General features: G+C 43.4%; 1 protein-coding gene across 5 annotated transcripts; it reads left to right on the top strand.

Moving 5' to 3' along the window:
• Positions 1-27576, top strand: PHRF1 (PHD and ring finger domains 1). Of its 5 annotated transcripts, none has more exons than XM_041481325.1 (19): positions 56-137; positions 1077-1339; positions 5862-6091; positions 6419-6541; positions 8012-8244; positions 9808-9891; positions 10740-10861; positions 12471-12568; positions 13122-13294; positions 14771-14900; positions 15208-15347; positions 16179-16366; positions 17163-17282; positions 19141-19295; positions 20160-22934; positions 23636-23712; positions 24258-24518; positions 25586-25714; positions 26880-27576. In XM_041481325.1, the coding sequence occupies exons 3-19, from the start codon at positions 6001-6003 to the stop codon at positions 27012-27014; spliced, it is 5034 nt and encodes a 1677-aa protein (XP_041337259.1). In that variant the 5' UTR covers positions 56-137; positions 1077-1339; positions 5862-6000; the 3' UTR covers positions 27015-27576. The 5 variants fall into 5 exon arrangements, with proteins under 5 accessions (XP_041337257.1, XP_041337256.1, XP_041337259.1 ...); XM_041481324.1 differs by having other exon boundaries at positions 5692-6091; XM_041481323.1 differs by lacking the exon at positions 1077-1339 and having other exon boundaries at positions 1-137.

Genomic DNA, 27576 nt, shown 5'->3' with positions numbered 1-27576 from the left:
GTGGTTCCGCCCGCTGCCGCCCCGTGACCCGCCAGTGTTTCCACAGCGCTTCCGGGGCCGCGGCGGCCGTGGGGGCCGGGCTGTGAGCGGGCAGCGGGCGGCTGCTGACCGCCATGTGAGCGCGGGGCCGCTCCTCGGTGAGTGCCCGGGCGGGCGGGGCCTGCGCGGGGGGTCTGGGGGCCGGGCCGGGCCGGGCCGGGCCGTGGGAGTTGGCGGAGCGGCCGACCCCCGCCCCGGCGGGGAACTGCCCCGGTCGCTCTTTGGTGTCGCTCCCATAAACAGCAGCGACGCCAGCCTGATCATTGCGTTGTTCTCCGGCGGGAGACGCCTCCGCGGGAGGGCAGCCCCGGGTCGGGCTGGCCCCGGGTGCTCCCGCATTCCCATGGGAGCGTCCCGCTGGATGCAGAAGGGCCCGGGAGCACCAGGGCTTGGGAGCCATCCAGCTGCCTTTGCTGCGGCAAACACCTAAATAAACGTACTGAGGGCATGTGTGAATACAGCAAGGGTGCTACACAAAACCCCGAATGTTCCCGGCGTGTTGTGTCCGCGCCTCTCCCATTCCCCCGTCCCTTGTCCCTGTTCCCAGCCGTTCCCAGGGTTTGTGCGCACACGGGTGTTGCAGAAGTTGTCCGCTGTTTCAGCCAGCTCGGCTGGCGAGTTCAAACCAGGAGCTGCCTGCAAGCTTTCTTTCTTTTTTTTTTTTTTTTTTTTTTTTTTTAATCGTTTATTAGCTTATCACAAGGCCACGCTTAGTCTTAACTTTGCCTTGAGGGAGCTGTGCTTACCGGGAGGTTCTCAGTTGTGCCGCTGTGCTTTCCCTTGGCCCCACGTTTGGTGACAATGGGTGGGTGGGATTTCTGTAGTGTCATTTACAGGTTTTCCTGCAGGTTGTTCCCACGGAGTGTGCTGCTGGTGTGTTTCAGGGGTGTCTGCGGTGTTATTTCCTTTCCTGTAAGTCGGTGGGTCTTTCTCCGTAGGGCTGTGCGCAGAATATAAAAGTGTGTGAGTTTTTTGTTTGGGTTTTCTTGTTTGTTTGGATCTGTTGGTTTTTGTTGTGGTTTTTTCTTTTCCCACAGTCATTCCTATAAACAGCAGGGGAAGCTGTAGCTAAAGATGGGACTGGTGAAAGACTGATGCTGAAAGGAAATTCGCCAGTAAGGGTGACTCTTCCTAAGAAAAGAAGCCTCTTAAGAAAGAGGAGGATGTGCAGAGTTGGAGAGTAGTTAATTCACAGCTGGAAGCAGAGCCAGTGGCTGCAAGGAATTGGAGGCTGGGAATTCCATAAAGCTTGGCTGCTGCTTTGAATACAGAGGTGCAAAATGCTTAGCTGCTCCTCTGGGTAAGATGCTGCACTTTCAAAATGCTTTTGCAAAACCTGTGTGTTGCTTTGTTTGCATTACAAACTCCCTAAGGAGTGCAGTGTCAGCTCTTGGGGAAGCTTTGGTGGACAGTTTTCATCCTGGAATTCAGGGTGGCTAAATTTAGGGCAGGGCTAGGATGGGTGGCAGATAAGCACTTCCTTACCTACCTCATGTGATTAATTTTCTATGACTTATCTATTGGGTTCTTAGGTGCTGCCACTTAAATTATTGCATAGGCAGTTCTGATTAGTGGTATTTAAGACTTTTTTTTTTTTTTGCAATTTAAACGGGCATCTAAATTTAGATTTAGGGAACTTTTTTTAAGCTCCCTGTGCATGCTAGATTGGCAGTGCACAACTCTGGGCTGCAGGAGTGTCTTGTTAATCTGAATTATTTCCCTGCCAAGTTGTCTTAATTTACCTTCGGAATGTGGTGATGGCAGATAGTAGTCACACCATAAGCAGATTTTTTCCAGCTGGGTGCAACAATGATTTTGACAGCTCTTACTTTCTTTTCTTTGAATGTAGCATATGAAATTGGAAACAAAGTTAAATGATTTCTGATGTGTGACATTGCTTTTCCGGAGAGAACTAAATTATTTAGTTGATTGGGCAAAAAAAAAAAAAAACAAAACCAAGAAAAAACACAACAAAAACCCCTCCCCCCAACAAACCAATAAAGCAGATGTACCAATGAGAACTGAAAGCCCATATGTTTGAAAATTTAGTAGGCTTAAATCTAGTTATAAGTGGTCTTTAGAACATGATGGCTCAGTACTGACCCATGTAATTAGACCAGCATTCAAAACCACCCTGTGAGTAAATTCTGTGAGAAGCTTTTCTTCACCTGTGAATAATCCTGAGTGTTACCCAAGCAGGTGAAAGTAAATGCTGTCTGTAGTAGCTCTTCTGTTCCTAAAAAATGTAGAACCTACCTAAGAAGTTGGTGGAGGAGGAGATGGGCTGGTGCTAGGAGGGAAAGAGCCCGTGGCTGGGAGAGGCACTCGCTGTTGTGGAGCTCTGTGGGCTTTGTGTCGGGGCAGGAGGAGCTCCGGTGTCCTTTGCAGGCTGTGCCTCCTCTGGATGGCTGAGACCTGCGCTTGCCTTCTCGCTGGAACACACTCCAGGTGCATTAAAATGCTGATCTGTGGTAATGCATAAGGACTTCAGTTCAAAAAGCTAAATGTTTGCTGAAGTGCTTGTTTGATAAACACTTGTTCTGGAGGAAGCACTTAATCTTCTCTGTTGCTGAAGCCAACAGAAAGCCCTGTTGCTAATAGAGCTTGAAGAAGGTATTTGTAATTGCTCTTTGAGTGTGCTATTAAAATTTCTTAAGGCATCTCTGTGTAAAAATGTAATCTGTCTTAGTAGCAAAGCCTGGGCTTCCAGCGTGTCCTGCAGCAGAGCCTGTGCTGCCGTAGGGACACAGCACTGGCAGCAAACCTGGCTGGGCCTTACGGAGCTGGGTCTTGGGGAAGGAAACCCAAGGCGGGGGAGAGCGCTGGTGCGAGTAAAGCGATCGAACACCTGCCACGCACCCGTTCTTCTGTGGTTTAATGTTTGTTTAGGGTACCCTAAATGAGAGTTTGAAAACAGGGATGTTAAGGAGGAGGAAGGTGCCTGCCTTCAGCCAGCCTTGAGTGCAAGCTGTAATCCGGACACTGGGTAGTTGCACTGTGCCACTCACTGAGGCACCTGCCCGAGGAACTGGAGGGGGCATTGCTGAAAGCATCAGTGGTATTGAGTACAAGACAAGGGGTCTCTGGCCAGATTACCCTGCATCCGTGTTCCATCCTAGATTCCTCTGAACTTACAGAGTGGGATGCAGAAGGGAGGATTGGTGCATGTGAGAGCTGCTTGCAGCTGAAGGGCTGTGTGGAGAGTACTGCACAACATGGGGTTGGTTGCCATGAGGGCATGTCCTTCACACCCCCAAAACTAAAAGCAGCTGTAGTTGCCTGAGTCAAATGGCCTTCAGGGATAACTGGTTGCTTTTTAGCAGTCTGGACTTTTGTGTTACAGAAGTGCAGAGTTAAGGTTTGCCTTGGAGGAATGACTGCCACCCCCTCCTTAACCAAACTTCTTGGTTAACATAATAATAGAAATGCTTTCCATCTATTTTATATTTGCTAGTTCTGGCTCAGGGGGTTTGAAAAATTCTGATATGGTAAGTGCTGGAGAAAACGCGGCTTTTGTACTGGTGCATGAACTCTCTGAAGTGTATCACGAATGTGTTTGTGTTTCACAGTGGCAATTTGTTTGGAATGTCTCCCATAAAAAAAACTCAACAACTTGGAAATGCTTCTTCTTGTTCTTAAAAAATGAAGGAGCCCCTTGTATTAGGTGTATAGTCAACCACAGTTTCCTTCTTTTTTTCTTAAGAGCAGCTGCCCAGTTTGGAAAAGGTTGTTTGAAAAGTAATATTTGTGATGTGCTTAGAAATCTCAAGTTCACTTCATCTCTTCATCGCTTGGTTTCTCCTTGTCAGTTTCCAGCTAGCCACAAAACAGACTTTTTTACTGACGGGATTTGAAGACTTGATTGTTTGCTGCAATACCAGATTTTCTTTAACTCGGATTTTGCCTCTGAGCAAAGTACAAGCTTGCATTTGCAGCATAAATATGTCAGTTTAGATTGTCAAGTCACAAGTGCTGATTTGTTCGCCTCTGTGCCTAAAGGATAGCTTTCCATGAGGTAGCAAGGCAAAAATACCACGGGTAGTGGTTTTTATTCCACTACAGTGAAGAAATGCATGCTGTTTGGAAATGTAGCTAGGTGTATGTTGGTCAGAGCTGTGGCTCGTAGGAATCACTTTTTGAAACAGTGATCTTTTCTGCCCTGTGCTTATTGCTTTGCTTTAAGGAAGACTGGAGAGCAGGGAAACCAAGGTAATGGCCATAGTGAAGCAGAGGCTTATCTGTGTTTTTTACTTGCCGTGGCTGGGCTTGGCCTCGGTCATCCTCAGTGGCTCAGGAGTGCCGTGGCTGGCTAGGTGTGGCAGTGCCAGGCCAGCAGGAACCCACTCTGTTCCCACAGGGTGCCCATGGAGAAGTAGCCCAGGTTCTGCACAGCATCCAAGTACACGGATGGAACACGTGCCTGCCACCGCCCTGCTGGGGGACTGCTGTTGCCAGTCCTTTCCTTTTTGTGTCACCTGCCTGTCATGTCACCACAAATTTTGCATTGCTGTAGCTAACTGAGCTTTTGGGAGGATATTACATAATTGAGTTTCAGTTTGAATAATTCATAGGTACGCACTGCTGAAACTTGAAAAATTCCGGGTGTTTCTTCGTATTTTTTCGGTTGCATTGTGGAGTGACTGGCTTTTGATAAGTCTGTGTATTTTCAGCCAACATAAATTGTTTTTAAACAGTTTTTTAAACACTCATGTTAACAGTTACCAATTTAGCTAAAAGTTTAAACCTGTCTTTAGGCAAGATTCTTACTGAAGTTAGGAGAAATCTTTACAGGAACTTAGTTGTGTTGAAGCTCAGTCTTCTTTCTGTTGAGTTTGTTGGGTTTTTTTTTCCCTGAGCACTGAAGACTCCATTTGTAGTTTGGTCTAGTTTAGTAGAACCCACATTTTTAAGGCTCTCTGGTGCAAAGCTATGCTGTGTGGCTTAAAGAGGGAGTGTGCAAAGGTACAGATTAAGAGCATTTCAATAAAACATAGTGTTTTGTTCCAGAAAAATCTCTTAATATGCAAAATATATAATGAGGAGCAGGGACAGTGGGAGAAGAGTACCTGATTGAAACTTCTTTACCACTCTTATAAAGGAATCCTTTTTTTTTCATATTGAGATATGACAACTGGCTTTAAGTGTCTGTTAATTATATATTTTCATTACTTGCTTATAGAAGCTTGCCAGGGGTCTGTCTGCCTTAATGCTTTGTAGCATTATGTGTTAAAAGATTTAATTGTCATTATGAATTTGAATCATGCAACATCTCCCAGTATCTGTCAGTTTTACTGCCAGTCTTTGCTGATCCACAGCAATTAATGTGATTGTATTAATATGCACTAAATCAGGTCTTATCTTTTCCATGAAATAATGGTTGTGGGGTCTTCAACGTCTCTATTTCATGACAGAGCTGTGCAAAGGCCCTTTTTTTTAATAAAGGACCTAAACTACATAATCTTTATTCTTCTTTTCAATCAGGCAAGATGGAGTATTTTGATTTAAAAAACATGTTGTCATCCTGTTAGGCTTTGTTCAAAGGGCCTCTGGTCCCTTCAGTTTTGCTGGTCCATGGGATGGTTTTAGTGTTTGTAGGTTTTCTATTGCTGTTTTCAGTGGGGAGTTCTGCTTATACCTTTTGCTGTCATCCAGGAGCCCAAGACAAAGCTGAATCTCTCACCTGCGCTGATTTTCACAAGCACCTGCTTTCACCCAGCTCAGCAGGGCTGTGAAACCTCACGGAGCAATACCTGTTCACTCTGAATGGAGGCTGGCAAGACTGCTCAGTGGGGTAGGAGAGCCCTGTCCCTTGTCGCCCTCAGGTCCCGCGGATGCGCCGGACGCTCTGTGCCAGCCTGCTGCCCGCCCTGCTTCGAGCCCGCCCTGCTCCGTGCCCTGCCGCTGTAGGTGCTGCCTGCCCTCCCTGCCTCTGCCGCCCTGCAGGGGCTCCCATGTCCCGCCATGGACGATGACAGCCAGGATGAGCTGATCAACAGGAATGCTGCCCTGGGAAAGGGCAAGAGGCCGTGTCTGGCGCTCCTCAGCGAAACAGGTAAATGCGGCCTCTCTGCATGTGCTCCTTTCTGCTTCGAGGTTGCAGAGCTTACTGACTTACCCTCAAAAGGCTGGTAAAAATGTATTTGTGACCATTTGTCACCTTTTCCCTGACAATTCTGTTGTTTTGATCGCTTTATGGCTTGTGTGTGTATCAGACCGCTGGCATGCTTCCCTGGAGTTTCTCCGGATGGGCAGCTTTGATACCACTGTGGAAATCTGGGAGTTTACTTCATCCATAATGGCCTGATTAGGGGTTCTGGTACCTCTTCTGTCATTCTGCATCAAATAGGTATTTCCTCTTCTCTTCTGTTCTCTTTTTAAGAAAGCAATGGTGGAAATAGCTGGGATTCAGAAGATGATACTGGTAGTGAAGAGGAAGATAATGACACTGAGGAAGAGGGAGGTGGGGAGGACAAGGAAGAAAGTGAAGATGAAGAAACAGAAGGTAAAGTCTGTTCATGTGCCTTAACAGGCATTTTTTAATAACTGAGGAAGAGTGAGATGAAGGCTGTTCCTCCAGAAACTAACAATGAAATGTAAATCCACAGATGCTGCTCTGTCGGGCCAGTGCCAAAATCCTACAGTAATAAGCAAACAAGTAATAGTGCCCAATTTCTAAGCTTTTAAAACATTTGCATGTTTGAAGACTATCTGCTACCCAAAGCAGTGGAACTGTAGTCAGCAGGAATGAACTCTGCCCCAGCGTGAGGAGGAAAAAAAGTCAAAGTTGCAGCAATGGCTCATGCTATTTTTTCACTTATGAAAAGCATGTTTGTGAATTTGCTTTGGCATGGGGCTCTAAAGTGAATGCTGTGATGGGGAATTCTGGAAATAAATTATTGCTGTAATACCCAGGGAGGATGGAAGACGACATGACTAATTTTTATTTGAAAAAGGAGTATGAATATTATTTGAATTTGTTAATTTTACTGAAAACATACTCTGGAGATACATGTACTTCTGTAACTGCTACGCTCAAATTAATACTTGGATAGACAAAAATAGATTTTATCAGATCTAAAGCTTCTTGAGAAGGCAAGAGCACAGTTTTCCAAGTTACTAGTTAGACTGATTCAAACACAGACTAAAAAATTGATGCCAGGTGCCAAAAAGCTTTATTAATCCATCATTCAGTGTATTGGCTGTTATGTCCAGACACGAGAATTCAGTAGAAAAGACATGGGTCCCATTCTCATTAAGAAAAAAAAGGCAGCCTAAAAACAACCATCCCCAGTCCTCCCTCAAAGTGAGTAGGGTTTTAGGTACTTTTTGTTGCTTCTTGAAAATACCGGCTTAATTCTCAGGTTTTAGGGAAAGACTAACACTTTATATTTTGTACTAAAGATAAAAGTACCTTTCAACAGTGTGTGCTGGGTGTTTAATTTTACTCAAAATCAAGCTTCTTTAAGTGGTCTCTAAGGCACTTAGATCTCTTGGCTCACAATATCATATTTTACTGGTGAAATCTTTCATTAGCTGTTCTGCAGTAGAGTGTGTTGCTGCTGCTTTTCTTCTGGAATGTCTCTTAAAAAAATAAAAGTTGGGTACATGGTAACTTTATTATAACTTCGTCATTGTTCAGTGCTAGCCTAACATATCTTAACTGTCTTGTTTAGATAATCTTTTGCTTTTCTGGTGTCTGTGCTTTTAATCTCTTTTAAGACTACTTACATTATCGGGCTTTATTCTTCACCAGAGTAATCTATTGCTTTTTAGTGAAGGGATTTAGGAAGCAAGAAAACAGCAAAAATTATTGCTTTAAACTGGGGAGACTGTGCTTGACCCCTGCAGCCTCATAAAATAAGCTTACTTGGAATTTTCTGTGAACTGGAACCCTGTCCTGCCCACCCCCTCTGCCCTCATTGCTGAAGCCCTGCAGCACACACAAGCCGGTTTTTATCTCTCTCTTCTTAAGATTGTGAAGATGATGAGGAGGAGGGAGAAGAGGAGGAAGAAAGTGAGGCCACTATGGAAGGAATGACTGATTCTGTGAAATCAGAGCCACACTTGAACGGAGTGAGCATCTCCTCCGATGAGGATGGTGAAAACTGCCCCATTTGCCTCAACACGTTTAGGGATCAGGCTGTTGGGACTCCTGAGAACTGCTCCCATTACTTCTGCTTGGACTGCATCGTGGAGTGGTCTAAGGTGAGCTGGTTTGTCTGTGATGTCCTGTGGCCTTCTGGTGTGCTCTGCTCTATCCCCTGTGATCATGCTGTTGGGCTGTAGTGAGAACAAAACACTGTAATACTGGTATTTGCTTTCTTAAGCTCTTTTGAATAGACTTGGGTTACTGCTCTGTTGTCAGAACCCAGGACATCTCTCTGGGTGCCCTGGATGGCTCAAAATCCTGGCAGGGGCTCAGAGATCCTGGCAGGAAGCCAAAGACACTTGGGATTTCGATCTTAACCCATGGAGCAAATTACCAACTTGATATGAAGAATTACAAGTCACAAAAGTTTAAGTAGCATAACAGGAGTTGTCACAGGGTGAAAGGTAGAATTTTGAAGAATTTTACTATGGGGGTCTAGGGGACAAGATGGAGGGATTTGGGCGTTGTCCATTCTTCTTCATAGCCTCCATCTTCTTGGTGATGGTGGCACTTTGGGATTGCTTTAGAGTAGAAAGTCACTGTCTAACATAGGTGATAGGTATTGGAACATAACTGTAAATATCGAATACGTAGTTTGTAGTATAAAAGACACCACCAGCCCTGTGGGAGGGCAGTGTGCCTCGGACTGACCTGCTGAACAGATCTCGGCAGGCCAGACAGAAAATGTTTTAGATAAGAAATAATAAACAACCCTGAGAATGACAGCTGAAGACTTCTGACTCCTTCTTCGACAGCTGGGTTGGGGAAAAGAGACTTTTAACACACCTTGGGGTCATCTTGACCAGAGGAGATCCCGAGACTCTGTTTGGCAGGATTCATGTTTGAAGTTTGGATCTGTTTTTCTTGTACCCATCCTGATTTGTTCTGTTCTCTGCAAGACCTCTGTAAGGTCACAAGCAAGTGTGTTTGTAGGCATCTACAGGTATTTTGTTTTTCCAAGTTGAGATACTAATTTTTCTCTATGCTTGTGTGTGTATATATATATATATGCACATGTATTTCTCTGTATATCTGTATTTATATTTTCTTGAATTCTGTATTGGGACCATTGGATTGGGATCTGTTGCAACCCTGGACATCTAAGCATAGAAAAGTTGTAAAAGAATACTGACAATCAGCAGCTTGCTCTGAATTCAGTTTTCAGTCAGAGTTCCCTGCCATAGTCATAATCCAGGGTGAGAATTACAACAAAACTTACAGTGCATGCAGGAGTAGCAGTGGTGATTAAATTTTTTTAATATATTTTTAAACCATTTCTAGTTGCTCATTTGTCCAAAGGAAAGTAAATGCCTTAGAACATGAGCCCTATTTCAAAGCAATGTTTGGAAGAACTTTGATGTTGCTTTGGCAATTGAATAATAATTAAATGGCTTCAGTAAAATAAATGCTTCTCTAAAAATGCATGTTTAATACAACATGTTGTTTGTAAACCAGACAAGTGAGTTTTAAGTATTTAAAATGTCAAGATCAATAGCTGTTAAAATGACTACTACATTAATTTAATGCTTATTACATTAATAATTTAAGATTACTTTTTAAGAATTGAATAAAGTGATGCACTTATTAACTGTATTGGGAAACTTATTTTTTTTTCCTAGAATGCAAACTCCTGTCCAGTGGATCGAATCCTCTTTAATTACATTAACATTCGAGCACGTTTTGGTGGTAAAATCTTGAAAAAGGTAAGCCTTTTACTGTAGCAAACAACCAGGCCATTTGGCACAACATTGTTATTCAAAAGTTTACACTTCTAGGGTGTTTATGTAATGCTTGCTATCTGAATGAATTCTTTTTTTCTTATTTTGATTTTGCCTTTTAAGGAGCTGTGATGGTTTTTCTTCCTCCTTCACCTTACTTCCTGCGATATTGTGTTGTGGCATCATTTGTGCTGGCAGAAAAAGGGTGTTTTTTATAACTGCCTGTTCTGTACAATGGACATTTGACTGAAAACTGTTCTACATAAATAACCCTGCATGTGGAAAGTGCCCTGCATTCTTCAAGTGCTGTTATAGGATGAATAGGAATAATCTAGACTATCCATGATCTCTTCCTTATGTCCTGCTGCCAGCAATGCTGTGCAGCAGTTGGGTTTGAAGGGGGAGAGAGGCACAAGGTAGTAGGATTTTAACAGAATTTTTTAACAGAATTTTAACTGCATTTTAACAGAAGTGAGAGTTAATATTGAAGTAATACACGAGGCAGCAGTTTGCTTTCTTCTTTAGGCTCATTTTTGGCATCTTTTTGTTTGTTTAACTACTTTTGATCTTACTTGTGGATTTTTGTTTTGCCTATTCTTAAAATGCAATTTTCTACAGTCATTTGTGCCTGACACTAGACAAGTTAAGTAGATGTTGTCAGACATTTGATCGTGCCCTAGGTGTGCTGGAAGAGCTAAGTGAAGGTTCTGGTGTGTAACAGCCATTTTGGTTCCTTCACTTTTAGATTTTGCTGCAGGTACTACCATTAGCATGATTATGGGTTTTAAAAAATGCCACATTCTGCATAAAGTGTGAATCCCTGTCTTATTTAGATTCCTGTTGAGAACACGAAAACTCAGGGCACTGATGGGGAGGATGATCCAACCTTCTGTGAGGTGTGTGGCAGAAGTGACCGCGAGGATCGCCTGCTGCTCTGTGATGGCTGCGATGCAGGGTAAGAGGCTGAAATGAATGGAGCACGTGCAGGATTGCACGTGGCCAGAGTTTGGTCCTGGCACTGTCTGGTATGCAGGCTGTCCCTCGCTGCTCTCTTCAGGCTCACCATGTGGCCAGCCATGTATCCACGTGTTCTAGTGCAGACATCCATCCCCATGATGTGATGGATCCTTGTTTGGTCATTTAGCAGCGTATGTGTGGAGAGTCCTGCACTCATCAAGGCTGCAGGACACCAAAACAGATGACCACACCTTCAAATGATGAAGGTGTTTGTGCTTATCCATGCACCTTACGGGTGTATGAAGAGTAGAACCTTATATCCTTTGTGTCTCCTTGAGGAGAGGATGCATGACTTGTCCCAAGTGACTGGGCAATAGTGCTGTGCAGGAGAAGTGCTTAAGATCCACAGTTTTGTGAAATGTTGAGGATTTTCTTTACAGCCACAGATCTTAAATGATTCTCTTACTATGGCTTACTTCTGTTTCTGCCCCCTCCTTGATTAATAAAATGAATGTGAATATACTTGAACACAACTTTGGCCCTACAGTTTTCGGCTAGAATTTGAAGCCCTTGGGCTGCTTAATCAGTCGTCCAGCATTGTCAGTTTGAAGACGTCAAAAGTTACCCACTGAACAAAGAGATGCTAGCAATGAGTATGTAAAATAACTTCTCAAAAATTACTTCTGGCAAGCTAACTAGACATTGTATAAGTCTAGTTTTTCCTTTGTGTTCTGTGTCCATACACACTGATACACTGTCCATACACACATATACACTGATTCATCTTCTGGGAAAAAGACAAAATCAGGAACACTAAAGATTGTTAAGAGTATCATCCAAACAATTGAGTTTAAAATATTAATCCAAAACAGTGTTTCATAGATCTTATCCTGAAGTCTCATATTTAAGTTCTTTCTGAATTTCCATAAGCCTGTCTCAATTTAGGGTATTGCTTCAGATTTTACTTTGTGATCTCCCTGCTGTTGCTATAATTTTTAAAATATGTTGTTATTTCTAGTTTGATACAGTTGTTTGATTTTTATTTCCTTTTCCTTAAGTAAGTTCTTTATATATGCTTGATCTCTAGAGTTAGCACATCCAGAAGCACTTCATGATAAAATAACTTGCAGGCTTTATTAGCTCTCCATGGCTGAGATTAACTGTAGAAAAATGTAGAATAGTTGCTTCAAATGTTCATAAGCATGAGCACTGTTAACACTGTTTTGGTTCTCAGGAAGCTGATGTTGTTTCCTGCTTTCCTGTCTCCCCAGCACCTTTGTACTTCTGTTGCCACCATCAGTTTTGGCTCTGCACATTTCTTGCAGTTTGAGTTCAAATGACAAGTGATTCACCACACAGTGAGGGGAAAATGCTCAGTTTTCTGAGATTTTTTGAGCCTGAAGTGATGAAAATACTATCTAGAACTGAAGACCCTTGTATAGCTATGAGGTAGCATTGCTTCTCTGTAGATTGGTAGAAGCAGATGCATAAACCATAGTTTCAGGTTTAAGAAAATGAGTCTGCCTTATGTAGTATTGAATAGAAGTAAAATGTTGTCTTCCCTTGGTAAGGAACATATTGTTTGATTTTCTTTTTTTTTCCTCAAGGTATCACATGGAATGCCTTAATCCTCCTCTGAGTGAAGTCCCTGTAGATGAATGGTTCTGCCCAGCCTGTGCCCCCATGGGTGCCAATGGTGCTGCAGGTAAGGGTTTTGTGGTAGCCAGTCAAAGTAAATATTTTTCTCCCAAGTTAGATAATGTGGATCATGTGATGTTTTGAAGACATGTTTAACCTCCTGGCTTTATCTGTTTCAAATAATTGTTTTGATAAGCATTCTCTCTTGAACCTTAAGATTAGACTTGAACTCTTGACTGGTAAGAGGATCTTGTTTATGAAGATTTTCATCTGCAGTTACAACCTGTGAAGCTGCTTCTTGTAAGCATCCTTTAACCTCTCCAGGGCAATCCCAGCACCATAGCGTGACTGCACTGTGTTACATTGGAAAGAATTTATTAGTGTCCTGACCTCAGATTGCCAAGCTAGCAGCAATTTCTGTTACCTAGATAAGTGTTATACTGTGGTAACAGTCTGAAGCAGTGGTGTCTGTGCTTATTTCCTTTTGAGACGGTAATGGCTGCCTGCGGAGGTGATTGGTTTTAGAAAGGGAATGCTGATTTTTTTTTTTTTTTGTCTGAAATTCTTCAGATTATTTCACCTGTAGAAAGACAAGTAACCTCAGCCTGTTCTCGTTCAAGATGCAGATCATGTCAGTGAGGAGGAGGTGGCTGCCCTCATGGCCGACGTTGTCCCCACCACCAGCAGGCTGCGCCCCCACGTGCGGACCCGGGCCATAGCCAGGACTCGGCAGAGCGAGCGCGTCCGCGCCACGGTGAACAGGAACCGCATCACCACAGCACAGCAGATCCGGGTACCCATGGCACTGCTCAGGGAGCCTCTGCAAGAGCCCTGGGGAAGAGCTACTGAAATAAGCCCCCATTTCAGTAGCTCTGCTGTCTGTGTTGACTGTCCATAGCACAGTGGTTAGTAGTTGTGGAGCTCTTTTATTCTGAGACGTGCAACATGTGCAAATGGAGTACAGCACATGACCAAGATGCTCTATTTTGAAATGCTGCAGCAGCTTCCTCTCTTAACCTGCATTTTTATCACCCCCTGGTTTGGGCAAAATTATATTTTTATTTCTAGTGGCTATTAATACAAAGTTTGTGCACCACTTCTGGTTTTTTAGCATGTCTGTTTGACAGTCATTTGTTTTCCTTTGTCCTCCTACTGCCTTGTCCATAGCAGTATAACATGTTGACTGCCTTCAACCCAATTGAAGAGAAAAATTGTGTATTTTTAGGGTTTCTGTGTTTGCGAAAATCAGTCCCTTGTTAGAAGAGGAAAAAAACAGATGTTAGTGTCCTCAGTAATGTGGCCACATGAGTTCAAACACACTAACAGTACTAGAGAATCTATGCAGGAGAGTATCTCAAATACATAGGGTATCCCTCTCTTACTGTATTAAGTATAGTTTGAGATACCTGCCATGACTGAAGATCCAGCTCACCTTAAGTTTTTATCACATTTTTTCTTAATTTAAGGACTTCGCAGAATGCTTTAGCAGTTGTTAAATTCATTATGTCCTCCATAATGGAGGTGATCTTATTTGACTTCCAAACCCCACTGTCTCCAAACGCAGATGTTTTAATTTTAACTTTAGAAAAATTAATCAAATAGAAGAAGTTGACAGATTTGTTGTTGTTAAGCAATTACAGCTGAATAGTCAGGGCTATATGTTGAAAAAAAATAAAGAGAGGAAAGTGTTGTTTGAAGTGAAAGACTCTGCAAGGTAACTGTTGTTATTTTTCTTTTTTTCCCTACTTGTTGTTTTAGAAGTAGTGTGGAGTCATCTCCTGTGGTTGAGAGGGGTGGTGCCGGGGAAACTTTACTATTCCATGGTACTGTAATCCTGGGAACCCAGCACTTCCCATTCAAGAGCTGTTCCTAGCTCCACTTCTCAATGTGCAGGGATGATTACAAATTATACCTAGAAAGTCACTGTTGTTTTTTGCCTTTGTCTCTGAACAAAAGTGCATCTTATTTTGGCTCATACCTTGAGTTGACTGAAGCATAATTCCACTGGTTAAGGGAGAGTAAGTTGTACTCCAAGCACAGTGAGAAGCTGGGAGCATGCATGTAACTCTGAAGGAGGCTGAACAACAAGGTCCTTAATAAGCCAGTCAGTAGATTAAAAAAGTGACATAATTGTTTAACTGGCAGCCTGGTGATGTGAGGTGTTTCCCCATTTGAATCTCAAATCCATTTTTTATCAAATGTTTTTATAAGTAAATGTTGTTGAGCTTTAGGTACCTGCATGGTGCCTAACTTCTAATCCTTCCCACAGCACGTGCCAGGGTACCTGATGTCCTCCCTTCTGGATGAAACAATCGAGGCAGTCGTAGCAGGCCTGAACACAGCCGTCTACCAGCGTCCTCTGGCACCACGCGCTCCTACCAGGCAGAAGAGGAAAACTGGTAAGGACATCAGGCACCTCAGGGGAGCCTGAATCCTACAAAATACATCAGCTGTGTGCTGCCACACCTGCACAGCTGTGGAGGTATCCCACGTGCATTTTCCTCTTTCCCTCTACCAGCTCTGCCTACAAGTGTCATGAAGGCTGTTTTTAACTGAATCCTAATTATGTCACTTTTTCTCCTGTGCTGTTGGTGGCATGCTGTGTGTCTTTTGAACTGCTTTGTGTGTCATGGGGGGACGAGAAGGGGACTGCAGTGTAAAATACAGTGCCAGCACTTAACCACTTATTGGTTTTTGTCCCATCAGGAAGGCGGAAGAAAGTAGGAGGCAAAAAAAGAACTCAGAAGAAATCTGCTGCTGGGAAGAAGAGTTCAGGGGCACAGCTGAAGAGACGCAAGCGTCTGACAAAGAAGAGAAGGGGGAAAAAGACGAGAGTAAGATCACATGTGAGTGAGTTTCTGCCAGTCAGTGTCTGTTTTCAGCCCTCTGTAAAAGCATTGTAACATGGGATTCAGCTGGAAGAAATGCCACCTTTCAGTCATAGCAGGCACCTTTCTTTCTGGTGGGAGTCTGTGCAGGACGTGTCCAGAGTGCTCCAGAAAGATGCTGTATGTGGAAGTGAATTGCAACTTCCAGACAGGCTTGCTGGCTATGCTGACATACCCTGTTACCTGGACAGTTGGGATCAGACTGTAAAGCACGTCCTGCAGGCTTTGTGTTCTGCCTTGCCATTCACATGTAGTGTTTACTTGGTACTGATGCAAGCTCAGTTAAAATTGCCAGCACCTATTCTTTGTAATAGGCTGTTGTGTTTGTGACTGTGTTGTTCCAAACCCAGCTTATCAGCTATAAGAGCTCTCAAAATCCCTTTCAGCTGGGGGTAGTGTTCTCTTGTAAGTTACTCTGCAGAATACTCTGCACCAGCTTGATTCTTTTTGTCAGCTACTATAACTAGAGTCTACATCTTGGAGCCAGAACTCCAGCATTTAATAAGGGACCAACAATTTTGAATTGACATTATTAAAGATGTTTAGAAGCTTAATTTATCTGGTCACTTATATCTGATACGTGCAGTCTCTGTTTGAAGTGACATATGGGCCATAGTTACAAGTTTCGTAATTGCATTAAAACAGACATAGATAGACAATAAATGCACACCACTTGTGCTGCTGATGGTAGTAACCCGATGACTGTACATAGCTTAAGGGAATTTGGGGCTTTAAACACAAAGTTACGTGCTCTAACATAAAAATAACCCAATCTCTTTGTCTGTGCAGGGAAAAAATGAGGTTACTACTCGCTCCCGTATTGCAAGAACCCTTGGTCTCAGCAAGCCTGTGCGTGGGGCCTCACTTCCTTCCATGTACAAACCAACAGAGCCCTCACTTGGGCTGATGAGAGCAGATATTGGTGCAGCTTCTCTCTCTGTGTTTGGAGATCCATATGAGTTGGATCCTTATGAAAGGTGAGAGATCTCTGGATTGTGATAAGGGACCTGGTAATTTAACAGCTGTTGGGTTGTTTGTGCATATGGCTCCGTGCAGAGTGTGCATCTCACATCTGAAGGCAGCTTTGGGTACACAACCCATGGTAACACATGATGGCCTGTTCTTTCTTTCCTTCTGGGCTGAGTTGCTAACATTGTAAGGAATCAGCCTCCTCTAAAGTATTTTTCTGAAATAATTTCAGCCTCCTGCAAACTTTCAGTAAGATCTATGAGGTTCTTGAACAGTTAGACTCTGAAGGAGTCTGGTCCTAATCCATTGCTTTTTATTTATTTATTAATTTAAAGTGAAAACGGGTGACATATTTGGTATACAGTAAACACAAAATTAAATGGACCTCTGAAATCTTCCATGTTTCTCCTTCTCTTATCTTCACTTTTCCAGACACTTCAAATTCAGGAGAAATCTTACTATGCCATAGTTTATGTCACTCATAAGCTTTGAATTTTTGGGGAGGGGGCATCTGAAATTAATGTTGGTGAAATTTAGTTTTCCACTCAATACTTCTTTTTGATCCTTTCATAAAAGAAAATTGTCCATTTAACATTTTAGATATGGAAATGTACACTTGAGTCTCTGCTGTTCGAATCAAACTGTTCTATTTAGGCAGAACAGAAAATAAGTATATTGCACAGATATTTTTTAATATATCATAATGAAACATACAGTGCTCCCTAACTGTGTCTGTCATAGCGGTATCATCTCTTTGATGTGAAAAACATTTCAGACAATTTCAGGGTTCATGTTTTATCACAGTAATGAAGAGGTTCCAGCAAATCCAGATTCACCAGTGAGTGCCAAAAGGAGAGTTCTCTCCCAGTCAGCACTGAGGTCTCACCGTCCTGTAGCTAGACCCGTTTCTGTGGGACTTCCCAGGTAAAAGTCCATTGCTGTTTTATTATTCTTAGTTGTCTAATGGCCCTAACAGAAGAATATGCCTAGTGATCCTCTTTGTTTAACCCTTTTCTTACCCTATCTTCTAAAAAGTGCATGTGTGTGTATACATGTATGCCTGCACAAGTATAGATAAATAACCACATAAATTTGTGCAAAAATTGTTTTTATATTGAACACATACACTCTTTCATCATACCTTTAACATTTCCGTTGAAATTTAAAATTGATATTTCCATTTCTTCTTACTTTCTGTTTTTTGCCTATTTATTAACCCCATCAGTGTGTTTTAAATTCCAGTGTCATTAACCTTTAAAAAAACACTTGCTTCTTCGAGAGGGCTGGGAAATCCAGTTGCACATCCTGAGGAGGTGAGGGCTGTACCCACCTCACCCAGTTCTGCTGCTGTTTGTTGGAGCTCAGAAAATTGAGGAGAAGCTTGCTTTGACCCTGCAGTTCAACAGCTGCTTTGCTGTGTGTTGCCAGCCTGCCAAGGCCAGGGAGCCCTGGCTGCCCCCCACTGGCAGCCACAGTGAATTTTCAGGGCTGAGGGGTGGACACAGGGAATTGGGAGCATGATGAGAAGAAAAGGGATGAGGAAAGTCACTGAGGCAGATACTAATAGAATCACAGAAAACTGCAAGGTTGAGGGAGCAGAAGAGAAATTAAGGGAGCTCAGCTTAAGTGGTTAAAGGTGTGAAAGGGTTACATAGCTGTCCTCTAATGCATCTGACTTAGGGTGAAGGTTGGTTTTTCAGGATTAAGGTAGTTTATTTCTATGATAACTTGAATTATTTGTCTGCCTTTCCCATTTCAATCCTGAAGGGAGCCTTTCATGAAGCTTTCCATGTGTCCTCAGAGTTATTTGAGTAGCATATTGATTAGAAGATAGAACTGTTTAGCTGATACTCAGCTCTTCTAAAGGCTCCATTGGTCTGGGCTACACTGAGTTTCCTGGTCTGGCCTCAGCAGCTGATTCCTTTAGCATTCCCATTTTGTCTCTTCTGTTGTATGTTATTACAGGTGTTTGGTGTACATTATGTTAATGAAGTTTGCTTTGTTGTCATACAGAAATGAAATCTAGCTCCCTCAAAGAGCTGGGTTCCTTTGGAAGTTTGTATTTTAGCAAACTCAAACAAAACAACTTCCCAAAGCCCATCAACACAAAAGCAAAGAGAGAAAAACTGAAACGCCCAACACCAGAAACACCTTATCAGTCCATATTTCAAGAACTGAGAACTTAAACCATTTTCATAAGATTGAGCAAAGCATAAAGGAGAGTGTTTGTGCTGTCCCATGTGTGGGAGTATTGCAGTTGATTTTCAGTGTAATTTCTCTATGCCATGCTCTTAGCTACCCGTTCCAGTGGCACCTTGTGGTTAAACACTGGCTCAAGCTCTGTCATTTTTTTTAGTTCGAAGTGTAGGCCTGAGGAATACATTTGTGTTTGTGATTTAGTGGGGGCAAGAGAGGCAGCTAGGATAGAAATAGCTCTGAAGTGGTAGTCAGAGGTTTGTCCTCCAAAAATGCATTTTAAATGCACTGGAAAGTTAGTCTTGTTATACAGTACAGTGAGCACCAGCATTTGCTAACCAAAGGTCTCAGATACAATTACTTTCTCATCTTGTGTTATTCCTGTGGGAAGTCAGTAAAAGCTTCACCTTCTATTTGTCAGAGAAAGATGGGGACTGAATGACTCTAGTGAAGCCAAAACTACAAGTGAACTTCCCTGGCTGATCTCTGTTTATGCCCTTGACTTTGGTTTCTTCTTAATGTAATGTGTGTGTATAGAACAAGTGCTGTAAGAGTAAAGAAAATGTAACCCCTCTGAAACATGCAGAAGCAGTGTGCCTGCCTTGAGTCCTGATCAAGAAGCAGAAGCTGCTCCTGTGCCTGATCTGTTGGGAAGTATCCTGTCTGGACAGAGCCTTCTCATGATGAGCAGTTCAGATGTGGTCATCAACAGAGATGGGTCACTGACAGCAAAGAGGGAAGGTAAGGACTTGGCACATCATAGTGCTGTTGGCCTCTTTGTTTCATCCACATCTGCCCTGATCCTCCAGGCTGCACAGCTTTAAGCTTAGGGATGCTCTTACTGAGCCTCAGAATATACAGGATAGATTCAGTAGCTGCCAACAGCAATCTGTTTTATAAGATGGATGTTCTGAAATAGTGTTGCTTGTCTGTGTTTAAATGAAACCTGAGATGATACTGGAGGATTTTATTTTTAATGCATGGTTTTCTTCTTTCAAAAGAGCTGCACGGTGATTTCATGCTTTGCTTTGTTACAAAAAATGTAGGAGTGGATAGACCAGAGTTATCTTAGGACCCAGTTTTTCTGGCATGTGTCATGCCTGTGCACTGCTGCCATGCGTGTGATCTGTTCTTCAGTTTGAAGAGCAGGATGAAGGACCTTAGCAAGAAATTTCTTTGTAAAAGTAGGGTTCTAAATATGTGCTATCATCTCCAGCTGTGTCTTCACTTGGCATGGCATTACTAGGAAAGAATCTGTTCAAATTGAAACTTAGAGCTTTATTCTTAAAATAAGTACCTCTAACGTCCTCTGCTATAGTCATTTCTGTCAGTCAGCAACTACAGGATAATAAGCACTAATCAGGTGATTCCTACAGAACAGAATCATTTATTTCCTAAACGTTAATGTTTGCCTCAAAGATGTGGTTGTCTGGCACTAAACTGTGAGTATCTGACCAAAAGAACTGTTGGGCATCCTTATTACTGGGTGGCATGTCTGCAAATCACAGTGGAACTTAAAATAATTAGCTCAGTACTTCTGTTAACATTGGCAGAAAATGTCCAGATATGTCCCGAAAAGCTGAATTGTCTGTTTGTGTGCCACAGCTCCATTTCACAGAAAATCAGCCAGTGACGCGAGAGTGGAGGATGGTTCAGGGCATAGCACCCACCCGAGTGCAGCGCTCTCAGGGACCACAGCAAGCAGCTCCATGGCCAGACCTTCCGTTTCATCGGGACTGGGTGCTCGCTCCAGACCTTTGTTCTCATCGCCTCCACCCTCACTGAGCAGGAGCGATTCTGCAGCAAGCCCTGCACAGACTGCACCGGAAAAAACAACTGTAAAATCAGAATATTCAATGACACCCAGGTCTGTCCAGACTCAGAATACAGCGACTTTGAGCAGGCATGGCTCAAAGTTAGGTGAAATACCCAGATTTAATGGAAAATCTAAAGACTTTGTACCCACTGATGCATCTTCAAAGCCCCTGAGCTGTAACTTGAATTCTGGCTCAAAAGCTATAACTGTGAGGCAGCCAGTAAAACCACCTTCTCAGAGAATTGACATCTTTGAGCTTCCCAGGATACCAAAGATTAAAAAAGAAACCAGCAGCAAGCAGGTGGAGCTGGAACCTGCAGGAAGCCAAAGCTGTAATATCCCTAGCTCCTGCATAACCCAGCTGACTGGCAAGGACAGCACTAATCAGCCAGGAAAAGGTAGCAGGGTGGAAAGTCAGAAGTCAAATTCCAAGGAACCACAGCAACAGACCCGTCCAAGCGGGGTGTCTTTTTCCACCCATCCCGGCGGCTCTAGCAGTTCATCACTGCTGGGCACTTCAAGGGGCAAGGGCCCTTTTGAGAGTTTTAAAATCAATATTCCTGGGAACACAGGACATCCCAGCAGGCTGTCTAACCCAGGATTTTGTAATACCTTCCGCCCTGTGGACGATGAAGTGCAGCAGAAGGAGAGTCCTTCACCGCTTTTCTCAGTAAAGAAAAAGCAGGTCAAAAGTGAAATCTATGATCCCTTTGAGCCAACAGGATCGGACTCGAGTTCAGCAAACAGCAGTCCTGAAAGGCTTGGCTCAGGGATCCCACTAACTAATATCACCAGGACTATTTCCATTGAAAATCCCAAAGTTCAAACATTTCAAACTGTCCGTCGTTTCACCCCTTACAGGGTAGAAAACATATTTGGATCTGGGACTGACTCTGACGTGCCATCCAGTAACACAGAGTCTCGTGATGACGTGACAGTAGCAAGCAGGATTGTAGAACAGATCTCTGATACAGAAGAACGAGACAATGTGGATGAGGAAGATGTCCTAAGCAGTCCTTGCACTTCATCTGCTGTTAAGGAAATTTCTAATACCAAGTGTTTAAAGGAGGAAAGCAGAGAAGGACCTAATGTGTTCTTTAATGCTGAGGAATTGATTAGACCTAATATTAATGTGAAAATAGAACCAGATAGTCCCTCAAAGAGTGATGAGCAGCAGAAAGTCCAAAAGGTAGAACAAGCAGAGAGGCGATCACGTTCTAGATCGTGTTCAAACTCCAGCTCCCGAAGCAAGAAGAAGATGAAAAGGAAAAAAGCACTTGTCAAAGAGCGTAAGAGATCACGTTCAGAGTCAAGAGATAGAGCACACTCAAGGGACCGAAGCTCCAGATCTACCTCTTGGTCAGGTGGGGAAGAGCACAGCAAAACGCACACGTTAAAATCCAAGAGCAGAAGGTCTTCTACTGACCGATCTAGCAGTCACGAACGATCTAAAAAAAAGAAAACAAAGGATAAAACCAAGGATAAAAAGGCAAAAACTTCTTGGTCTAGGGACAGAAGGAAATCTAGGTCACGTTCAGGTAGTCCTGGAAGTACTTCTGATTTTCATGAAAATAGGAAAAAGAAAAGACGGTCTCGCTCGAGATCAAGGCGGAGGGACCGCTCCCGGTCGAACAGCGCTGAGAGGACTAAAAGGCGGAAGCACAGGAGGGACAAAAGCTACGAGGGGCATGATAAAGAAAGTTTGAAGTCAAGGGATAGAAAGAGATCAAGATCCAGATCTCGGGAGAGGAGAAAATGGAGATCTCGGTCTCGGTCTGCATCTCGATCTTGGGAACACAAAAGCAGCAAATCAAAGGAAAAAAGAGTGCGATCCCGATCACGTTCCAAAGAAAGGAAACACAGATCAAAAGAGACCTTGCTTCCTTCTGCACCAGAAAAGGATCAAAAGCTTCCATCTGAAAATGTGACCAGGTGTCTGGAGCAACCCCATTCTCTGAAACAAGAGCCGAAAGAGGAGCTAGTACTAGAAGGGCTTTCCATAACCATCCAACCAAATGTCAAACTTGAGGAAATAGAGACTGAGACCCCAGTTCAGCTGAGAGAGGTCCAAGAAACTATAAAGGTAGAGCCCATCTGTCAGGAGGTGAGCAGTGAAACTGCATTCCCTGCGCCAGAGATCACAAACAGTTGTGTCCCAATTGGCGATGTGGATTCTTTTGCTGAAACAGACTTAATGAACAGTACTGGTGCAGCAGTGCTCGGTAGCTGTAGCAATACTAACCTAGAGATTACAGTTAAAATAGAAAATACTGCATTATGTCCATCTCTGATGGAGCAACCCCCAAAGAAGGAAGTTATCATGCACGTTCCAGCTGAGGCTGCACCGATTCAAAGCTCATCCAAAAGCAAAGTCGCAGATTGTGTGAGGGAGGTTAAGGAGGAGTGCCTTGTCCAATCAAATGAAAATACAAGTAGTTTCACTAAGCCTGAACTGGAAGTGGTACCTCAGGGTCCTGCCTTGAAATCAAAAGCACCAGTGAAAAGAGTTACCTGGAATCTTCAAGAGGAGGAAGGTGGCACGTTGTCTGCTGGAAAAACACCAAGTAAGTTTCTTTTGGAAAACAAACAGCAGTTGAAACAGGCTGTATAAGGCTTAGGGCTTTGGTGCCTGGCCAAACGTGATTGTAGTGTAAGAGCTCTGTCATCTGAGCTGGGATGACGCTGTGGTCTGCAGTCTTGAGAGCTGGCATTTTGCACTGGTTGAAATGACGAGGTGAGTTGTGTTAATGGATTGGAGAGGACGTGCTGTCAGCACAGCTCAGCCAGTGGCAGCTTGTTCGCTCGTGAAACACGTGCAACAACCCCATCTCTCAGCTGGCAGCCCGTGTCCCACCCTTTCTGCACTTAACTAGAATGCTTGCTTTGCCTTCAGACTTTATAAATGTTTCTCAAAACCAAGGAGTATGACAGGGCTCTGTAGCTCGCTCCTGTGAATGCTGCTAAACCAAAGCTGCCAGAAACAGTTTGGCTTGGGAACCTGTGCTGTTTGTGTTGACAGAGTTGCCCGTGTTGTTCTTGTTTGGTTACTCTCAACAGATAAACCCAGCAGGGAGCAATTGCTCAAGGGGATGAAAGGTTCTCTATTATCAGAAGCTTTAAAATACGAATGCTAAAAAATTCCTTTTATAGCTAGTTCTGTTGTTTGATGCTTTTTATTTTAATTCTTAAAATAGAATTGGGTTTGAATCTTTCACCAATTATTTTGTTCTTAAGATGTTTTCTTTTCCTTCCCTTGGGATACTAGGGATACCGTTTTACAAACTGCAGCGAGCAAAAGAAGGGGCCTGGAAAGCAGAGGACTTGAACCAAACATTAAATCAGGTGCAGTTAAATGAGCCTCCTCCAACCAATTATATGATTCCCGAGCCTATGTTTCCTGATCTAGATTCCTCTCAGGTTGGTTCCTCTTCCAGCACCCAAAAGTGTCATGGAAGGCATCCCATCTCATCTGTGCCCTCGTTGTGCAACACTCTTCTCTCATGGCAGTTTGCCTTCCTCTGCGTGTGGTGCATTTCATGCAGCCTATACACCTCAGCAATCCTCCAACCATTTAATCTCTCAGGTGCTCCTTAAAATTGAAGAAACTTACTGTCTTTTAATTCTGCTCTGCACCTGCAGCTTCTGCTTTCAGCAGTAGCTTGCAGAAGGACGGTGCTGCCTGAGAAACTGTGAGCTTCTTCCTGACTGTGATCAGGCTGTAAATGTTGGCTTGGTAGCCTTGGTCTGAGCCGTCAGTCTGTGCTGTCCACCAGCTAAAAGGGGATTGGGGCTGGTGGTGGCTCGTGGTGGATAAAGGTGCTCTGAAGATCCTGCTCTGATGTTGTCGTGTCAGCACGAGCGTTTACGGAGCGGTGTCTGTCTCACAGGTGTACTGTCAGAACGTCCCTCTGGCGCCAGCTCTGCCCTCCAGCCTGCCCCCCTACGCCCCGGTGAGCCAGCCCACCGTGCAGTTCATCATGCAGGGCAGTCTTCCAGCTCTGGGCTGCGTGGCAGGACAGAGCCTCACCCCAGAGCCGGGCAGCCTGGCTACGGCATCTGAGCCAGGCATCCAGGCTGCTTCTGTTGGAAGTGCGGAGGAAAAGATCAAAGCACCCAAACCTCCAGTGGATAAAACAAAAAACGAGGAAGTGAGTGAATGCATAAAATTAGTGAGCTGTTTGTTTGAACTTTTTATTTGGGGGATTTTTTAACTTTCTGTACTGTATTTTCCCAGCCCTGCTGGTTTTGGTAACTGACTGTGCTAACCCAGGAGCAGCAGACAATCCTGTCTTTGAATTCATTTGGGACTTACTTCATTTGAAGTACTTTCTATTGGTTCATCACAATAGGACTGAGAGGGATTAAAACATTTGAAATACATTCTTAAAGTTCTGAAACTTTCTTACATTAATATTTGGGACTTTGCAGAAACCACAGTGTCCAAGTTTCTCTAAACACCTGGTTTTCTCATTTCCCCTCCAGCTTTGAAATAATGTCAATTCTCATAACAATTCTATAGGGAGGTAGGACTGTATTTTGTTCCTTATCAGCACTGAAAATGCAAAGATAGTAAAACACTTTAGAGATGTTTCAGTGCAAGTCCCTTGCTGATGAGTTTTGGGTTTGCTGCACAGAGCCTCTGCTCTAGGCACAGTGGATGCTAACGCAAGAACAAAAACAACTTGGCCCATTATTTTGCTTCATACCATAAAGCAAACAGTAAGATGCATTTCCCACTGAGCCTCCATTTATGAGCAACAGTTTTTATTAACTTGTTTTGGTGACACCTGTAATCATTACTTCATAGGCAACTCTGCAATTTTCACATTGTCTTCAGAGCTATCTGAAGCCTTATATTCACAGTTGTTTGCTGCTTTTAGAATATGATGCCTTTTGTTAGATGTATGTTTAATTTAGAGTTGTTGGAAGGAAAGGAGGAGACCAAAATCTGGAAGTCCACATTGTAGTCACTTGCTTAAAACACATTCTTTAAGACACAGAATAAATGTTATATATGGCAAGGGCTCCTCATAGTGCAAACTGGTATTTGTTTCAAGACAGTAATTGACTGTAAAGGAAATCACTTTGAGGTGATTACTTGGGTTGTTGAAATTGTGAAATGAGAATTTTCGTTGTTTGAGCATTTCTAAATAAAACAGATTCAGAAACCATTCCCAAGACAGCACAAGGTAATGAAGTTCTCTTTCCTGTGCAGTACATGAAGAAACTTCACATGCAAGAAAGGGCTGTGGAAGAAGTGAAACTTGCCATCAAACCTTTTTACCAGAAGAGGGAGATTACAAAGGAGGAGTACAAGAGCATCCTTCGGAAAGCAGTGCAAAAGGTGAGGGCCCAGTGAAAGGAGGTGGAGAGGAGGAGCTGGGCAGGTCATTACGGAAGTGGCAGTACTTTAGATTGCACTTGCCATTTCAGCAATTACATGCCATAACTGGGCTAGCAGATCTTTGGACCCTGACTCATACTGTGCAGTCCTGTGGTGAAGCAGTAGTTGCTTTAAGCCAGACTCTTTGGTGCCATTGATGAGAGCTGTCAGTCTGTTCCTTTTATGAGGTCATGTTTTCAGTGGATGAGAGCATTGCTAAGCTTCAGTTGTGTGAGCTGAAATGTTACATGGTATCTGCCCTGGGTGAGAATGGTCAAATCCCCCTCACTAGGACCTTCAGCCAGAATTCTAGCTGTTTCTGATAAAGTGAGAAAATATTTTGTGCATTAGGTCCTTGAGCATCTGTGGTGTCCCTGAACCTTGGAAGAGGGCCTTACAATTTTGCTGATACTAACTTCTGCCTCAAATCTTAGTGCTGAGTAGGTCATGGCTAGGAAAGACGCAGTCAGCAAGTAAATGTTGTCTCGTGAGGGGAAGTAATGCTCCTGTGGTCAAGGCAGTTAATTGATACCTCAGAGAAGTGTAGTTTCTCTCTGCATTCTTGCTATCACTGAGAAATCCCATCATAAATAAGAATTCCCAAGGTAATGGCTGCAATTTCACATCTTCTGTGTGACCCATATGCTTGCGGGAGAGCTGAGCAGTGCCAGTTGCTACTGAAGTCATTCTGAACTCCTCCCTGAGGAGAGATGAAGTAACTTGTGTGGGGTTTGTTCTTTCTCCCCCATCTCAAAATGTGTTCTCAAAACCGACAGATTCTTTTAATCTGAGCATTGCTTCCTCGAAAACATCCCAAAACTGGGATATCAGCACTTCCTTGGTTACCACATGTTGTGTAAAACTGGATGGACAGGTGGAAAAGCCTGTAGTAAAAATGAGTCTTTTTGCTTTGAGATGCCTCTGCCTTGAGTTGGTGCTCTGTAAATAAGGTCTGGCTGTTCCTGGAATGCTTGAAGGAAATACTGCTCTTGTCTTTGCTGCTTTGTGTACCCTGCTATGAGCCTTGGGGCAGTGCAGGAACTGGCTCCCCTGTGCAGCTTAGGGCCTCTCTGCCACTTGCCTGAGCTGCTGTCATTGACCAAGTGCCCTTTCTGATCCCCTGCAGATCTGCCACAGCAAAAGTGGAGAGATCAACCCTATGAAGGTGGCTAACCTGGTGAAGGCATATGTGGAAAAATACAAACATATGAGGAAACATAAGAAAACTGATGGTGAAGACACACGTGAAGTGGAAAACTGAGAGCAAGCCACAGCCAGCATGACTTGGGCTGAACTTCTCCTAGCTGTGGACACTATGGGAATAACAGACCTGCAGTTGCATCCCACTGTAAGCAGAGTGCAGAGAAACAAGATGATCATAGACTTTATCTATGGAACCTTCTCTTGAATTGTTTCCATATGGGAATGAATTCAGGATTTTTTTGGATTACCTACAGCTGTAGAACTAAGTAACAATCAAATGCCTCAGACCAGCAGAGTAATTCGAGGGGAAACACAGAAGAGATTCATGTTTGGAGCTCCCGGATTGCTGCAGTTTTCAGGGTTACTTTGATCACATTTTTGGGCTGTGCACTTGTCTTGCTAAAGTTTGAAACTGGACACCACTTTTCATACAGTATATTGAGAGCTGTATACTGTTTCCCTTGTGTTTATTTATCGAAATATGGATTGTCTTTAGAAATTTCTGATTTAATACTTGAAATGTTGTATTTTTAGCCCGTTGGATGGTGAGCGAAGCTTTACTCGCTCTGGCATTTGGGGATTGCAGAAATGAGCTAACCTTTATAAACTGACTTCAGAAA

This window comes from Pyrgilauda ruficollis, unplaced genomic scaffold (genome assembly GCF_017590135.1).
Source record: "Pyrgilauda ruficollis isolate IOZ18807 unplaced genomic scaffold, ASM1759013v1 scaffold55, whole genome shotgun sequence".
NCBI classification, from domain to species: Eukaryota; Metazoa; Chordata; class Aves; order Passeriformes; family Passeridae; genus Pyrgilauda; species Pyrgilauda ruficollis.
The sequence above is the reverse complement of the archived record's forward strand: the minus strand, read 5'-3'. Positions and strand labels throughout refer to the sequence as shown.

Bases quoted from the DNA above. Each gene is read 5' to 3' on its own strand.
- PHRF1 (XM_041481323.1), top strand. From the start codon at position 6,001: ATGGACGATGACAGCCAGGATGAGCTGATCAACAGGAATGCTGCCCTG. The intron at 6,092-6,418 runs GTAAATGCGGCC...TCTCTTTTTAAG, and splicing joins GGCGCTCCTCAGCGAAACAG to AAAGCAATGGTGGAAATAGC. The intron at 10,862-12,470 runs GTAAGAGGCTGA...TTTTTCCTCAAG, and splicing joins TGTGATGGCTGCGATGCAGG to GTATCACATGGAATGCCTTA.